Source organism: Camelina sativa, chromosome 2, assembly GCF_000633955.1.
Source record: "Camelina sativa cultivar DH55 chromosome 2, Cs, whole genome shotgun sequence".
NCBI classification, from domain to species: domain Eukaryota; kingdom Viridiplantae; phylum Streptophyta; class Magnoliopsida; order Brassicales; family Brassicaceae; genus Camelina; species Camelina sativa.
In genome coordinates this window covers 323,958-340,416 of record NC_025686.1, presented here as the reverse complement: position 1 = coordinate 340,416, position 16,459 = coordinate 323,958, and the positions used below count along the sequence as shown (strand labels likewise).

At 34.9% G+C, this 16,459-nt stretch overlaps 4 protein-coding genes across 7 annotated transcripts; all 4 read left to right on the top strand.

Moving 5' to 3' along the window:
- On the top strand, positions 531–3,488 carry LOC104712047 (myb-related protein B-like). Of its 2 annotated transcripts, XM_019233082.1 has the most exons (9): positions 531–834; positions 929–989; positions 1,060–1,120; positions 1,214–1,320; positions 1,424–1,536; positions 1,634–1,762; positions 1,890–2,176; positions 2,267–2,588; positions 3,318–3,488. In XM_019233082.1, exons 1-9 carry the CDS (start codon positions 761–763, stop codon positions 3,424–3,426), a joined length of 1,263 nt encoding a protein of 420 aa, XP_019088627.1. In that variant the 5' UTR covers positions 531–760; the 3' UTR covers positions 3,427–3,488. The 2 variants fall into 2 exon arrangements, with proteins under 2 accessions (XP_019088627.1, XP_010427153.1); XM_010428851.2 differs by lacking the exon at positions 3,318–3,488 and having other exon boundaries at positions 2,270–2,592.
- LOC104712062 lies at positions 4,090–12,931 on the top strand. 2 transcript variants are annotated; one of them, XM_019233092.1, is made up of 5 exons: positions 4,090–4,256; positions 11,683–11,938; positions 12,148–12,336; positions 12,445–12,608; positions 12,783–12,931. In XM_019233092.1, the coding sequence occupies exons 2-5, from the start codon at positions 11,692–11,694 to the stop codon at positions 12,891–12,893; spliced, it is 711 nt and encodes a 236-aa protein (XP_019088637.1). In that variant the 5' UTR covers positions 4,090–4,256; positions 11,683–11,691; the 3' UTR covers positions 12,894–12,931. The 2 variants fall into 2 exon arrangements, 1 of the variants encoding a protein (XP_019088637.1); XR_755473.1 differs by lacking the exons at positions 11,683–11,938; positions 12,148–12,336; positions 12,445–12,608; positions 12,783–12,931 and adding an exon at positions 4,470–5,158.
- On the top strand, positions 13,006–14,172 carry LOC104712031. Of its 2 annotated transcripts, XR_002033891.1 has the most exons (4): positions 13,006–13,233; positions 13,310–13,498; positions 13,591–13,733; positions 13,928–14,172. XR_002033891.1 is itself a non-coding variant. In XM_010428825.2 (3 exons), the coding sequence occupies exons 1-3, from the start codon at positions 13,333–13,335 to the stop codon at positions 13,955–13,957; spliced, it is 339 nt and encodes a 112-aa protein (XP_010427127.1). In that variant the 5' UTR covers positions 13,006–13,332; the 3' UTR covers positions 13,958–14,172. The 2 variants fall into 2 exon arrangements, 1 of the variants encoding a protein (XP_010427127.1); XM_010428825.2 differs by having other exon boundaries at positions 13,006–13,498.
- On the top strand, positions 14,897–16,451 carry LOC109127167. Its single transcript, XM_019231558.1, has 2 exons — positions 14,897–15,117; positions 16,270–16,451. Exons 1-2 carry the CDS (start codon positions 15,004–15,006, stop codon positions 16,369–16,371), a joined length of 216 nt encoding a protein of 71 aa, XP_019087103.1. The 5' UTR covers positions 14,897–15,003; the 3' UTR covers positions 16,372–16,451.

The following is a 16,459-nucleotide window of genomic DNA, read 5'->3' as shown; positions in this document are numbered from 1 at the left end:
TTGATCTGGGCTATGGAGTCTTTACTGGTGGCTGGAGTCGATTGTCAGGTTTTTGAGACGGATAGTGTGGAGCTAACGGCGATGGTGCAGGCACCGGAAGACTGGCCGACTTTCTCTAATCTGCTGGAGGATTTCTCATTGCTTCGAAGTTCCTTTCCCTCCTTCTCCCTCTCCAGGATTCCTCGCGATGACAATGTCAGGGCCGATTGCCTCGCTCGATCTTCACGAACCCTACCTTCAGTTTCTACCTTTGTAAACTCGTATCCTCCTGTTTGGACAACCAATCATGGAGTTCTCTTTTAATTTTAATATAGTTTGGTTGAAAAAAAAAAATAATCGATACATTAAGATAAGAAAGGAGTATCACTGATTTGCCGTTAAAAAAAAAAAAGTAAGAAAAGAGTATTGAAAAAAATGAGTAAAAAAAAAAAAAAAAAAGGTCGGTTATTATTTTACCAAATGAAAAGATATAGAGAGGTAGAGAGAAAAGGGGAATAAAAGAGATTTGGGTAGCCGTTACGGAACGGAAGGACGACAAATCTTTAATAGAGTCTCTCCTCTTTCTACGATTTTGATTCTTCTTTGTGATATCTTCACAGTTTCATTTCCTTTCTCCTGTTGAATCTCTCTTTGTTCTTGTTATAGTTTTTTTTTAGTTAAGATATGTAGTTGTACACTCATCATATCGTTTTCTTCGATATTTTTTCTTGTTAGTTTTGTGTGTCGTTTGATTAGGGTTTTACAAAATTGTTGAGGAACTATGACGACAGAATCTAATGATTTGAATCGATCAGAATCCGAGTCTGATATCAGTGCAATTGACTTTTCTCTAGGGTATGTTTTAATTTTGTTCGTTTTTGAATTGTATAATATATTGTGGCTACTTAATTATGATGGAGTTTGTTTTTTTTTTTTTTTGTGGTAAAAGATGCAAAAGAGTGAGTGGTCCTACGAGAAGATCAACTAAAGGAGGATGGACCTCTGAAGAGGTATACGTAGATCTTTTGCAAGTGTTCATGTTTTTGTGTGATTGAATTATTCTTTCCATATCATCTACAGGACGAACTTTTGACGAATGCTGTGAAGATGTACAAAGGGCATACCAGCTGGAAAAATATTGGTAATTGATATATACATTTTTTTGAATGGTTTGTCATCATCACTGTTATACTACTCTAAAACCAAATTTGTAACTCTTGGTCTCTTTGTTTAGTTGAGCTTGTTCCTGGACTGAAAGACAAGAGAAGCGAAGTCCAGTGTCAGCACCGTTGGCTAAAGGTTCTTGATCCAAACCTCTACAAAGGACATTGGACAAAAGATGTAATTTTTGGTTTCCCTTATTGATATATGCTAGCTATACCTACGTTGTTTCATTAGTACTAAGTGGTCATATCTCTTGCTATATATATATATATATAAACAGGAAGATGACCTCTTAAGTAAATTGGTTAAGGATCATATGAAGAATGATAGGCCTCAGTGGTCGAAAATTTCAAAGCAACTCTCTGGTCGCATCGGCAAGCAATGTCGTGAAAGGTCTTTTATATTGTTTTTCTTTTCGCATTTGGTTTCCATGCATCACATTTTATCCCCATAAAGCTGGTTATATTATTTTGTTTGTTATGTATTTTAGGTGGCATAATCATTTGAATCCGACTATTAAAAAAACTGCGTGGACTAGAGAAGAGGAACTCATTCTCGTTCAATCACAAAGAGAACACGGCAATAAGTGGGCAGAGATTGCCAAGCTCTTGCCTGGAAGGTTTGTCCTAACTATAACTTAGAAAATTACTGATTTACTGATCAACTTCGTCTGATTTAGATGAAGAGATAGTGAGGCTGGTTTGAGTTTTATTTCTCTCTAAAATCTTGGTCATGGAAACTCACAGGACGGAGAATAATATTAAGAACCACTGGAATTGCTCAGTTAAGAAAAGACTGGAGCAGTTTCCTAGTAACCTCTCCTCTGGTTCTAGACCTTCTGGTTTTGAATACAACTTTTTTAATCAAAAAATATTACAAATCGAGGAAGCTGCAGCAAAGAGTCCTCTAAGGGATTCCTTGGAGTTAACATTAGGACCCACTAATTGGAGGAGCACTCCTTCCTCCACAAGCTCTCTTAGAGGAGATGAATCAATCTCATCATCAGTAGAATCTGACTGGTCAAGCCTCAATGGTAAGGGTGAAATATGTATAATATATGATTGGACACGTTTCACAGTTTGATCATCACATGTTAACAAGTTTTACTATATTTATGTAAAAGAAGTTTCAGAGAGTACTCAAGAAACTCCACAGAGCAGCAACGATAATGAGTGCATACAAGAAGTGAAGGAGATCAAAAAGAGACTGAGAATGGCTGCGAGTACTTTCAACACACCCTCCATTATCTCCAAAAGAAGCTCACCGGCTTTGAAACGGCACAGACAAAACGAGCTGAACACGCCGTTTCAAATAGATGGTGGAAGTCACATGCCAAGTGAGGAAGAAGAACACTCAACTTCTCCTTTCTCCAAGTACAGACTTGCGAAACGTAACACTTGCTCTGGCTCAAAACCCTTGGAGAGGCGTTTAGATTTTGATTTCATGTGACCATAAATAAGTTGCTTTTTTTTTTTAATTTAATTTCTCTTTAGCTTTGGTACTTATCATCAAGTTTATAACTCATTAAACTTTCTTTTTAATTCTGTTTCTGATATTAAAATTAGGAAGACAGAAGGAAGCTTCTCCTCTTCTATGAACGTAATTTCTCATCACCTTCCTAGTTTCCTAATCTTAACTATAAAACAATAAAGTAAAATGTAAAAAAAAAAAAAAAAAAGCCCTTTATAAATAAAGACTCCTATATATATGTTAGTATGTTACCTAGATAAATACAAGTTACTCGTGAATAAATAAATAAATAAAGAGAACCATAATATCATTTTTTTTTTTAGGGTCTCGTGAAAGCAAATAGTAGATCGAAGCAGAATGAGTCGTAAGATACAAATCACGGGAATATCGGCGGAGGATCTCGTCTACAATAGAAGACCGGTGAAAAAGAACGCCGTCGTTGCTTTCGGCATGGCAGGGAACTACTGGAAACATCCGATGAGAACGAGTGTGGACGAGACCGGTGGGGATTATCCGATGTGGGAGGACAAGCTAGAGACGGAGTTTGCATCGGGGAAAGAAGAATTACCGACGGTCATGTACGTGGAGGTTTCGTGCCGGAGTTCATCAGGGGAGGATAAGCGCGTGGGAACGGCACGTGTTCCGGTTAAGGATTTTACGGGAGAGTATGCGCCTGAGGGTTTTTTGCACTGTCTGAGTTATAGACTGTGGGACGAGTACGGCAAACGTAACGGGATTGTCAATTTCTCTGTGAGGATCGTTTCCACAAAATCAGATCTTAAATCCGGCCTGCGTCCCTTTTGGTTACGTTAATTGGTGTATGTGTTAGGTTCATAATAGATGATTTTATTCTGTACTTTTTATTAGCAAATCAAAAACCCTTACTGCTCGGTTTGTTATGGTTTTTTTTTCTTTTTCTTTTCGGTACATTTGTTTAGAATAGATTGAATCGAGATATGACAATGGTTATGTTGTCAACTGGCTTGCATTGCGATCACATGTCATGTTGTGTATATTTCAAAAGACAGGCCAATCGAGAGGTGATTAAAACGCCTTACCAATTCAAACATCGTTTGTGTGTATATTATCAGCCAATGGTTAATGTTATGTGTAGTAGTTACACGTTCACAAGACAGGCCAAATCAACATTTCATTGAGATATCAATAAATCTAGTGAGATAGTCTATCAATTGAAAGCATTGTTTAGGTTCCGAATGGAGTGAACAGAATAGAGTCAATTTTTTTTGCTCACATCTTAGAAGTTAGAAGTTAGATAGAACATGCACGTAATGCAGTCTCTGTGTTGATCATTAAAACGGCAAGCAGTTTTATGTTCTTGTTAGATAATGGGCCTAAATTAGAGAGGAAAACTGATAGAAATGGGCCGGGTATTTTAAAAATAAGTATCAGGAGTCAGGACTCCTGAGGATAAAATAAGTTAAAAACGCCTGAGGTGATCAATGTGTCGTTCAAGCTTAATCTAGTCGCACGCTGTGTTGTTTTAAGTGGAGAAAACATGTATTGCAAGCAGTCTCTGTGTTAATGATATAAACGGCACCAAAACTGTCATCTTCTTTGCCTAAGACATTGTTTTTACTCTCCTAGGCGATTTCGAGACTCAACCAACTCTACGTATCTCTCAGGTAAATTTCTCGATCCCCTATTGCTTAGAACCCTATAAATTAGATGATTCCGTTGCCCAAATTTAGTGTAAATTTTTAGATGCGATTGGAAGTTTTATTCGATTAATCTTTATAATTAGAGCCCTTGGGTTCACAAGATAGTATCTCCTTAGGGTTTAGTTTTCTTCATCTAAAACAAAACAGATTGAATTTATTGAAATCTTTGGATCTAAGATGGTGTTGGCGAAGCGATTTTTTTTTTGGGGCAAAGGAATTGGTGTTGTTAGTGACGGAGATGGTGTTGATCGATGGAGCACGGTCGTGAGAAGAAGCCATGGTTGTGGTGAAAGGAAGCGCTGGTTTTATTTTTGTCTTCCTCTGGTTTTGATCGGCGAAGGAGAGATGGTTGGGAGAAGAGACGTCAGGTGACTATTCCTCGCTACCGTGACATCATAGACAAGCGCGTGGAAAACAAAACCACGCTTACACAGAGGGTAATTTGGTCAGCAACAGTGATCTTATCAGCTAAACTAATGTCTTTTACTGTGTGGATGCCTACTCCCGAATCTCTCACCTAAAAAATGCCTGTTTTTACAATTTTCTCTATAATAAACTTTAAAAAAAAAAAATCAAAGATTCTAGTGGTCCTATGTATTCGTGAGTCAATGTAGGGTTATAGATCTATTATCAAGCATATAAAAAAAATAAGGGATCGAGTTGGTTGTAGGCTTTGATTGGCCAAACATAGCAAAAATGTACTAGAATTTTAAACTTTTGAGAGAGTAGGAGTTTGTTATGGAAATGCAAACTCGAGTTTTCTATAATTTCACATCAATCTATAATCTCGAGTTTTCTATAGATTGATGTGAAATATTAGTTTGTGTTTTTGCGATTTAGTGTTATGACAATATGACATTACGATATTTTCAATAGTGGTTGATCATTATAGATATTTTAGATGGCAAGAATATCTAACTCTTCCATAGAAATTAGTATGGGCTTCAGTCAAAAACTTCTTATCATAGAAATTATATGTATATATATATGAAGTAGAGTTGAATTTGGTGCTTCATGAGAAATTCTTCGATTTGTATTACTACTATAGACCGTAGTTTCCCTTCTGGTGAATTGTTAAGATATTTCTAAAATGCTAGCTATATCAATATAATTATTACACGAAACTAAAAGGTGACATATCTAATTTATAATAAAAGGGTTTTGAATATGCCTAACATGGAGCACATATATATATGCAAGTAGAACAAACTAAAAGTGGAGGGAAAATGCCAAAAAGACATGAGTGGAGAAACCAGGCTAGCCTTAGACACCATAATAAACTAGTTTTCCCTTTCGTTAGATTTGGACCCAAATGCACTTTTTGGGGTTGTTGTTGTAAATTTTATTATATAAACTAGGATGTCGGCTCGTGCGTTACCGCACGGGAAAGTGAAAACTTGAAATGATTAACATTGTTAATTTCACATCTCGAGTGAATTTTTTTTGGTAATTTTTAAATGTATAATATAAAAGTCATAAATAATGACTAAGATGAATTAACCAAATTAGTTAAATAAAATATTTGTTATATATGAAAATGAAAAATTGATTCGGTGACAATAAGAGAATAATATTAAAGATATATAAATTTAGGTTTACTGAATCATATTCAGATAATCAATTTTAAAAGATATTCATATAGAATAAAATTTGAATTATTATTCTATCGAAATTTATAAAAAATAATAAGAGAATGAGGAAGAAAGAGCTCATAGCTGCAACTGCAACCAACAACAATTAACTAAAAATATAAATCTATGAAAAATTAGAAATCACCATTAATTACCTAAATTAATACTTGAAAGAGATGATCAATACAATTAGATGGAAAACGACATTAAACAAAAGTTAGATGAATGAATCAATAAATAAAACAATCCAAATTTTTTAACAAAGATGAGTGAATTAATATCGATTAATAAATTGAAAGAAAATAATACTCAGAATTTTTAAATTTAGAGGTATTAAATAATAGTCAAATAACAAAAAAACTCTTTTCAAGGTCCATAAATATATATATATATATATATATATAAACAAAGAGGTGTGAAACAAAAATGTGCGAAAACTAACAAATGTGAACATTGAAAGCTGGGAGTACGACGAAGAAACACAATTGTTGGATCAAAATATTGCAATTTTTAAGATCATTAACAAATCTAAACAGTTAGATGAGATAATAAAAATAATCTCATTTGTTATATTTAAATTTACCCCTAAATGTGAATTTACTTTAATATATAAACATATAAATCTATGATTTTATTTATTAACTTGTAAGTTTAAAAAATACTTAGAAAACAAAAAATTCGAAACTTGTTTTTGTATTCCATAAAAGTTTATATATAATAAACAAAGAGGTGTAAAATATAAAGGTGGAAAACATAGAAGGGTGAAAAAAATGTGAAAAAATTATTAGGTGCGATTTTTGAAGATAGGGTTATGACGAAAAGATGCAAAAATATGAAAATAAAGACGTGTAAAACAAAAATGTGTTAAACAAAAAGATGCAAAAACTAACAAGTGCAAATATTTAAATCAAGGGGTACGACGAAGAAACACAATTGTTGGATCAAAACACTGCAACTTTATATAAATAAAGAGGTGTAAAACAAAAGGTGTGAAAACTAACGGGTGCCAACAAAGAAAGCTGGAGGTGCAATGAAGAAACAAAATTGTTGGACCGAAACTTTGCAACTTTTGAGATCATTAACAAAGGGTGAGATCATTAATCATACTCAAACAACAAAAACTCTTTCAAAATCCATAAAAATCTGTATATATATATATAAACAAAGAGTGTGAAAACAAAGAAGTGTGAAACAAAAATGTGTGAAAACTAACAAGTGCAACCATTGAAAGCTAGGGGTACAATGAATAAACACAATTTTTGGATCAAAACATTGCAACTTTATATAAACAAAGAGGTGTAAAACAAAAGGGTGTGAAAACTTACGGGTGCCAACATAGAAAGCTGGAGGTGCAAGTGCAACGAAGAAACACAATTGTTGGACTGAAACTTTGCAACTTTTGAGATCATTAACAAATGGTAAGATCATTAATCATACTCAAACAACAAAAACTCTTTCAAAGTCCATAAAAATCTGTATATATATATATATATATAAACAAAGAGTGTAAAAACAAAGAGGTGTGAAACAAAAATGTGTGAAAACTAATAAGTGCAACCATTAAAAGCTAGGGATACAACGAATAAACACAATTTTTAGATCAAAACATTGCAACTTTATATAAACAAAGAGGTGTAAAACAAAAGGGTGTGAAAACTAACAGGTGCCAACATGGAAAGTTGGGGGTGCAACGAAGAAACACAATTGTTGGACCAAAACTTTGCAAATTTGAGATCATTAACAAATGATGAGATCATAAATAATACAAAAAGAACAAAAACTCTTCTCAAAGTCCATAAAAATCTGTATATATATATAAACAAAAAGTGTGAAAACAAAGAGATGTGAAACAAAAATGTGCGAAAACTAACAAGTGCAACCATTGAATGCTAGGGGTACAACGAAGAAACACAATTGTTGGATCAAAACATTGCAACTTTATATAAACTAAGAGGTGTAAAACAAAAGGGTGTGAAAACTCACGGGTGCCAACATGGAAAGCTGGGGTGCAACGAAGAAACACAATTGGTGGACCAAAATTTTGCAACTTTGAGATCATTAACAAAGGGTGAGATCATTAATAATACTCAAAGAACAAAAACTCTTCACAAAGTCCATAAAAATCTGGATATATATATAAACAAAGAGGTATAAAACAAAAGGGTGTGAAAACTCACGGGTGCCAACATGGAAAGCTGGGGTGCAACGAAGAAACACAATTGGTGGACCAAAATTTTGCAACTTTGAGATCATTAACAAAGGGTGAGATCATTAATAATACTCAAAGAACAAAAACTCTTCACAAAGTCCATAAAAATCTGGATATATATATAAACAAAGAGGTATAAAACAAAAGGGTGTGAAAACTCACGGGTGCCAACATGGAAAGCTGGGGTGCAACGAAGAAACACAATTGGTGGACCAAAATTTTGCAACTTTGAGATCATTAACAAAGGGTGAGATCATTAATAATACTCAAAGAACAAAAACTCTTCACAAAGTCCATAAAAATCTGGATATATATATAAACAAAGAGGTATAAAACAAAAGGGTGTGAAAACTCACGGGTGCCAACATGGAAAGCTGGGGTGCAACGAAGAAACACAATTGGTGGACCAAAATTTTGCAACTTTGAGATCATTAACAAAGGGTGAGATCATTAATAATACTCAAAGAACAAAAACTCTTCACAAAGTCCATAAAAATCTGGATATATATATAAACAAAGAGGTATAAAACAAAAGGGTGTGAAAACTCACGGGTGCCAACATGGAAAGCTGGGGTGCAACGAAGAAACACAATTGGTGGACCAAAATTTTGCAACTTTGAGATCATTAACAAAGGGTGAGATCATTAATAATACTCAAAGAACAAAAACTCTTCACAAAGTCCATAAAAATCTGGATATATATATAAACAAAGAGGTATAAAACAAAAGGGTGTGAAAACTAACGGGTGCCAACATGGAAAGCTGGGGTGCAACGAAGAAACACAATTGGTGGACCAAAATTTTGCAACTTTGAGATCATTAACAAAGGGTGAGATCATTAATAATACTCAAAGAACAAAAACTCTTTTCAAAGTCCATAAAAATATGTATATATATAAAAACAAAGAGTGTGAAAACAAAGAGGTGTGAAACAAAAAGGTGTGAAAACTAACAAGTGCAACCATTGAGAGCTAGGGGTACAACGAAGAAACACAATTGTTGGATCAAAACATTGCAACTTTATATAAACAAATAGGTGTAAAACAAAAAGGTGTGAAAACTAACGGGTGCCAACATGGAAAGCTGGGGGTGCAACGAAAAAACACAATTGTTGGACCGAAACATTGCAATTTTTGAGATCATTAACAAACGGTTTAATAGGTGCGATTTTTAAAAGATGGGGGTACGACGAAGAAACACGATTATTGGAAGAAAGAAAACTTGCAACTATTGGAATCATTAATAATTTTAAACCGTTAGATGAGATAACAGAAACAATTTTATCCGTTAGATTAAAGTTGACCTTATTTAGTACTCAGAAAACAATTTTTCGAAACTTGTTTATGTAGTCAAGAAAAGTTTATATATAATAAACAAAGAGGTGTAAGACATAGAGGTGTGAAATGTAAAGGTGTAAAAATTAATAGATGTGAAACATGGAGGTACAACAAAGAGGTGTAACACATAGAGGTGTGAAATAAAAAGGTGTAAAAATTAATGGATGTGATTTTTGAAACCAAGAGGTACAACAAAGAGATGCAAAAATTAAGAGGTGTGATTTTTGAAAGATGAGGGTGCGACGAAAAGACACGATTAATAATTTTAAACCGTTGGATTAAAAGTGGAACTAATCTCATCCATTGGATTAAAAGTTGACACAAAAAAGTGGGTTTGCTATTATATATAGAATTTTATCCGTTAGATTAAAGTTGACCTTATTTAGTACTCAGAAAACAATTTTTCGAAACTTGTTTATGTAGTCAAGAAAAGTTTATATATAATAAACAAAGAGGTGTAAGACATAGAGGTGTGAAATGTAAAGGTGTAAAAATTAATAGATGTGAAACATGGAGGTACAACAAAGAGGTGTAACACATAGAGGTGTGAAATAAAAAGGTGTAAAAATTAATAGATGTGATTTTTGAAACCAAGAGGTACAACAAAGAGATGCAAAAATTAAGAGGTGTGATTTTTGAAAGATGAGGGTGCGACGAAAAGACACGATTAATAATTTTAAACCGTTGGATTAAAAGTGGAACTAATCTCATCCATTGGATTAAAAGTTGACACAAAAAAGTGGGTTTGCTATTATATATAGAATTTTATCCGTTAGATTAAAGTTGACCTTATTTAGTACTCAGAAAACAATTTTTCGAAACTTGTTTATGTAGTCAAGAAAAGTTTATATATAATAAACAAAGAGGTGTAAGACATAGAGGTGTGAAATGTAAAGGTGTAAAAATTAATAGATGTGAAACATGGAGGTACAACAAAGAGGTGTAACACATAGAGGTGTGAAATAAAAAGGTGTAAAAATTAATAGATGTGATTTTTGAAACCAAGAGGTACAACAAAGAGATGCAAAAATTAAGAGGTGTGATTTTTGAAAGATGAGGGTGCGACCAAAAGACACGATTAATAATTTTAAACCGTTGGATTAAAAGTGGAACTAATCTCATCCATTGGATTAAAAGTTGACACAAAAAAGTGGGTTTGCTATTATATATAGATTAAAGCTCTTTTTCTTTTTATTTCGAAAAATATATTTATAAAAGCTCATTTCTTGCTTTTCTTCTTTAGTTTTTGTTAACTTACTGATTTCATAAGAGCACTCCCATTGCACATTTTTGACATGGGATCAGAAAAATAAAAAAATAAAAAAATAAGAAAATGGTAGAAAGATGTGTGATCAGTGTCTCTGCCCAGAACAAATAAGACACAGTGTCAACATCTGTCATCTCTTGATTTGTTGAAAAACAAAAAAATAATTAAATAATTAAATTAAATTAAAAATATTATTGTTTAGCTTTTTTGACACCCAACAGCAGGATGAGGGATGAGAATGCCCTAAAAGAAACGAAGAGGGCCAAAAGAAAAATAAAAAAATATCTAGGGCCATAGTTCATGCTTGGTTTTGTTTCTTCTCTCTTCTTTTTGTTTTAGAATCAACAAACTTCATAATTGATGACCCTAAAGTAATTGAAATTGGAAAAGCCAAAAGGTGTTTGATAATATATAAATATTCTTTTTTTAGTTAAAATGGAATCTTTATATATGTTGAGAACAAAGATTATAGTGAAATCACATGCACGAGCTGTATAACGAGGAATCTCGTAATCGAGAGAATGAAGAATATTTTTAGAAATTGTATGTGAAGTGTTAAGTGCTTAATGTTAATATTTCCAATATATACAATAAGATTTAATTAAAACTCAGGTTTGGAGTCTAAATGGAAGTGGTAGAGATCTAATGGCCTAATCATTCATGCAATTATACAACTCTTTCTGTCGTACGGATCATATAATATACGACATATTATGTGTTTTATTTCATTATTATATATATGCAAAGAATTAGATGTATATTTGCTCACCACAAGTATTTGAAGAGTTTGTATTTGCGGTCTACGGCCTGTGTTTCGCTTTCTCGGTCGGTGATTTAACCGTGTCAATCGATCTCTCCGACTAATGCGTATATCTGTGTTGTTTTGATATTCCGTTGTTAGCGATCTGATCTGCTTCCCCAATATTGAAATTTTGATTGTCGTTAGGTTTATTGAATGATGAAGAAGGCTACGGGGAAGGAGGTTAATGCTGTAACATTGGTCTATTGGGACATCAAGGAGTATCCGGTTCCCCCTGGCTTTGATCCACGTCGGGTCCGTCCGTGCATTAATGGGCTCTTGGAATCTCATGGCTACTCTGGTCATGTCACCATCTATGCCGTTGGCATACTAACAGACGTACATGTTGACATCCTTCGAGCTCTCTCTTCCTCTGGGATCATCCTTTATTACTCCCCCTTCAGTTAGTATTCTCTTGATCCTCATACCTTCCTAACTAAGATCGGATGATGAATTGAATATGAGAGTTCCAATTCTTCTTTAGTGTCTTCTGTTTATATATATATATATATATATATATATATATATATATTTATAGAGAGTTCTTCAAGTCTTTAGTTTATATATATATAGAGAGAGTTTCTTCAAGTCTTTAGTTTCTTTCTGAAACAGGTTCCTCAGCTATCATGTCACTTATGGGTGAGTGGATGGATGAGAATTCACCTCCAGCTAATATGTTGGGCATATGCTTTCCCAATGCCTTCCCTGCACCACTTGTAAGTGGATACAACCTATTCAGGCCGTTTTCATTTACTTCCCCTGAAGAAGACGCCATCACCTGGATTAACTTAATTCTGACAGGTGTGTGTGTGTGTGTATTTGTCCAGTACTCTCACAGTTGTTGTTGAAATAATTAACCAGGCATATCTGTTTCTGTAATAGCTCTCTACTTTTATTATTTCCCCACAGTGTCAGGGACGCTTGAGGATGATAAATGCAGTGAAACAACGGATCAATCTGCCATCTGGTTCTGCTCAATATGCGAAGATCTTTTTGGCGATGGCAAAGATCTTCGTGGCCAAGGCTTTGATACTTTCACCAGTCATCTCTCTTCCGAAGTACATATAGTTACGGTAATTAAGATAAAACGAGTCAATGCTTTTTTTTTTTTTTTTCCTTTGCAATAACTATTTTTGAGTCACACAACCCCATGCATTGTCTACTTTTTCTCACTTGTAGTTTTGTTTGCCTAATTCTGACGCCATTTTATCCTTTTCCACACTGGATTTGCATTTTTTTTCAAACAGAGGACGGAGTACCTGCCTGTCGAGGATCATTTACCCTTGCCGAGATTCAGGGACGAGGATGAGAATCCCCCCACCATTGTGAGATGGCAACCAGAGGCAAGTTTTAACTAGTATCAGCTGATAACCCTTGAGATTTCTACATTTTGAACCCGTACGTGTTTGTCTGCTTCAAAACCTCCTTCCAATAGTTTTCCTTTTTTCACTTTTAATGTAGAAGGCTACTCCCGAGGAGGCTGAGGCTGTAACATCGGTCTTTTGGGACATCAATTTGTTTCCGCTTCCCCCTGGCTTTCATGCTCGTCTGGTCGTCCCTCCATCAATCGCTTGTTGGAATCTCATGGCTACTCTGCTCCTCCCACCATCTACGCCGTTGGCTTATTAACAAACGTCCATGACGGCATCCTTCAAGCTCTCTCTTCCACTGGAATCACTCTTTATTATGCCCCACACGGTTAATTTATATCTTCTCACCTTTTATGCCTTGATGAATGCACAGTCTCTCAAGTCTTTAGTTTCTTCTGAAACAGGTTCCACTGACATCAAGTAACTTATGTCTCGGTGGATTTCTACGAATCCACCCCCGGCTAATATTTTGGGCATATGCCATCCGAGAGGCTTCCCTCTACCTCCGAGTGGATACAACATTTTCCGGCCCTTTTCCTATACTTCTCCTAAACAAGACTCCGTCCTCTGGGGAAGCTCTCTTCTGGCAGCAGGTGTGTGTTTCTCACTCTCTCACTCTCTCACAGTGTTGTTGAAATAACTAGCGAACCTGTTGCTGAACTAGCTACTTCCCCACCTTTCCCAGATTCAGGGGCGGCTCTTGAAGAGGATAGGGGTGAATCTGCCAGCTGGTATTGCTTAATATGCAATCATATTGGTGGCCAAGGCTTCAAAAGTTTCACCAGTCATCTCTCTAGTCGAAGCCATACAGAAAATCGTTCACATCAGGTAAATTATGCATCCAAGCCAAACTGAACAGACTTTTGTGTCAATACGTTGTTACTGTCTAACTATTTCCGCTGGATGTACATTTGGTTTTCAAGCAAGCAGATGGGCTTTAATTTTTAACATCGGAGAACGTTGAGATTTTTAGTCTTTAGTATGCTGGGCTTTTTACTAATGAAATCTATATATCGTTGTAGGGAAAGTCTTCTAAGAAACGGAGGACGTGAACAAGAAGAGAGAAGGAGAAAAAGAGTACTTGGTCCATGGTGGTGTTCTTCTCTTGTTGGTGATTGGTTTGTTCTACTTCTAGCGGCAAAAACTCCACTTAGTTTTGGCATGTGCTTTGGAACATATCAAAGAATTATACCTTTTTACGGCCGGCGGTTCTTGACAATATCTCTCTCCCATTAACTTGAACTTCTGTGGGCTAGATAAAGACACATTCGAGCATTGTGGTTTTAGTTAAAATAATAAAACTATGCAGGTTCATAAGTCGCGATTCCCAAGTTTATGCGCTAAGAAAATCAAAATTACATATATAAATGCGGGTGGAAGATGAAGAAAAGGTTGCACAAAACTGATCTCTGCTCATATTTTTGGCTAGATCAGATGCTCAGTTTACTGATCTATGCATAAATTATGAAAGAAAGAGACTTTGGTCACTTTTGGTTTAAATGAAAATGAGATTATAATTATTAACCAACGGTAAATGTTATGTTATATTAAAACGGCTTTTTAGTACCAATATAAGGGGATCGTTTGTTGTGCTTACATTATTAACCAATGGTAAATGTTATGTGTAGTGTATTTACGTTAACAAGACAGGCCAAATAAATAATACATTTGATTGAGAGAAATCAATAAAACAGCTTACACGTGATATAGTCTTATCAATTGAAAGCATTGTTTAGGTTCCGAATGGTGATATATATAGTTCGGGTATGGAATGCCGAACAGAATAGTATCACTTTTATGAGCATTAAAACGGGAGAAAGCATTGTTTCATGTGCTTGGTTAGATGGGCCTAAATTAGATATGAAAATTGTTAGAAACGGGCCGGATAGTATCAGGATGGACACTGAGGATTGATTTGTCGTTTGAGCTTAATTTAGTCGTACGCTGTGTCGTTTTAAGTGGAGAAAGATACAAACATGTATTGCAGTCTCTCTGTGTGAAAGATACAAACGTCACCAAAGCTGTCATTCTCGGCCAATGTTTACGACTCCTCTTGCTGCTTCTCTTTTCTGGTCAAACGAACGAGCGAGAATCGGAGATGAATCCTCAAACCGATAAGGTCGTGAAAAGAACGACGATGGTGGCGACTGCTGTAGCTTCCTACTTCCTCTTAACTGGCGATTACGGTCCCGAACCAAACGTTCTTGATCCCGTGAGTTCCCCCCATTTTTACTTAGAAATAATTTTAAGTCTCTCTTTCTGCGAATTAGATTTCGTTTCAATGAAAATCTGGATGAGAACTCGTTTCTGCTACCTCTTTCGATGAGCGATTAGTGGTTTCGTTCCTTCTTTAGTAGATTAGTCTTGATGATGAGCTTTCTTTCGGGCTGAGATTTTGGTGATCCGAATGTTGAATCACTTGCTTGATTCATTTCTTTATATGGTTCGGAATCAGTTATTGTTGTTGGGGATTATGTTATATGAAGCTATCTCTGTGTGTGTCCATATGATTTGTTCACGAACGTGATGAGTTTTCTCAGCCATTTTTAGTCTTGAGATGCTTACCTAAATGGTTTATTTTGTATAATTGCAAATCTAGATGAGAACTCGCTTCTGTGTTACTTGTTTTATATACATGAGCTGGAATCAGAAGCTTGAATTGGGGTGTGCTTTTCTAATTGAGATTTTTGGNTCTGTTACTTCTTTCGATGCGAACACCTTTCTTTCTAGACTAGAGATGTATGACCTTATTAGTTTATTAGCTTTTGTCAAATAGGAATCAAAAGGTCGTCAATTTTGGGAGATTCTTAACATATGATGCTCAGATTTTGGTGATCGGATCCGAGTGTGGGTTGGAATCACTTGCTTGATCCATTGTTTTGTATGATTCAGGATGAGTTATTTTGGTTGGGGATTTTGTTATATAAAGCTACTATCTCTGTGTGTGTGTCCATTCACGAACATGATGAGTTTTCTCAGCCATTTTTAGTCTTGAGATGCTTAACCTAAATGATATATTTTGTGTAATTGTAAAATCTGGATGTGAACTCGTTTCTATGTTACTTTTGTTTATACATGAGTTAGAATCAGAAGCTTGAATTGGGGTGCGTTTATTAGCATTATAACTTTTGTAGATGAGCTTTCTAATTGAGTTTTCTTTGGTGATTATGGAAGTGAAAATACTTGCCTTGAATCAGTTGTCCATTGTATGTATTATGTAGGCTTCGGGATGAACAATTTTTTGGTGTGTTATGTTACATGATCATAGAAGCTGTCCATATATATGTATGTTCTCTTCTTGAATATGGGGGATTTTCAGCCATTCGAGTCCAGATATGCTTATCTAAATTGATGTATTTTACAGATCAAAAGGAAGATATTATCAGCACAAGATTCGATGAAGCAATTCATCTTTGGATCAAAGGGAGAGCCATCTGAGAAAGAACGATCTGACAATGCTAAATGAATATATGTGTAGCTAGAAATGTCAATCTACTTTTGTGATCAACTAAAGTGTAACCCCTTCACTTAACCTTTTTTTTTTTTTTTTTTTT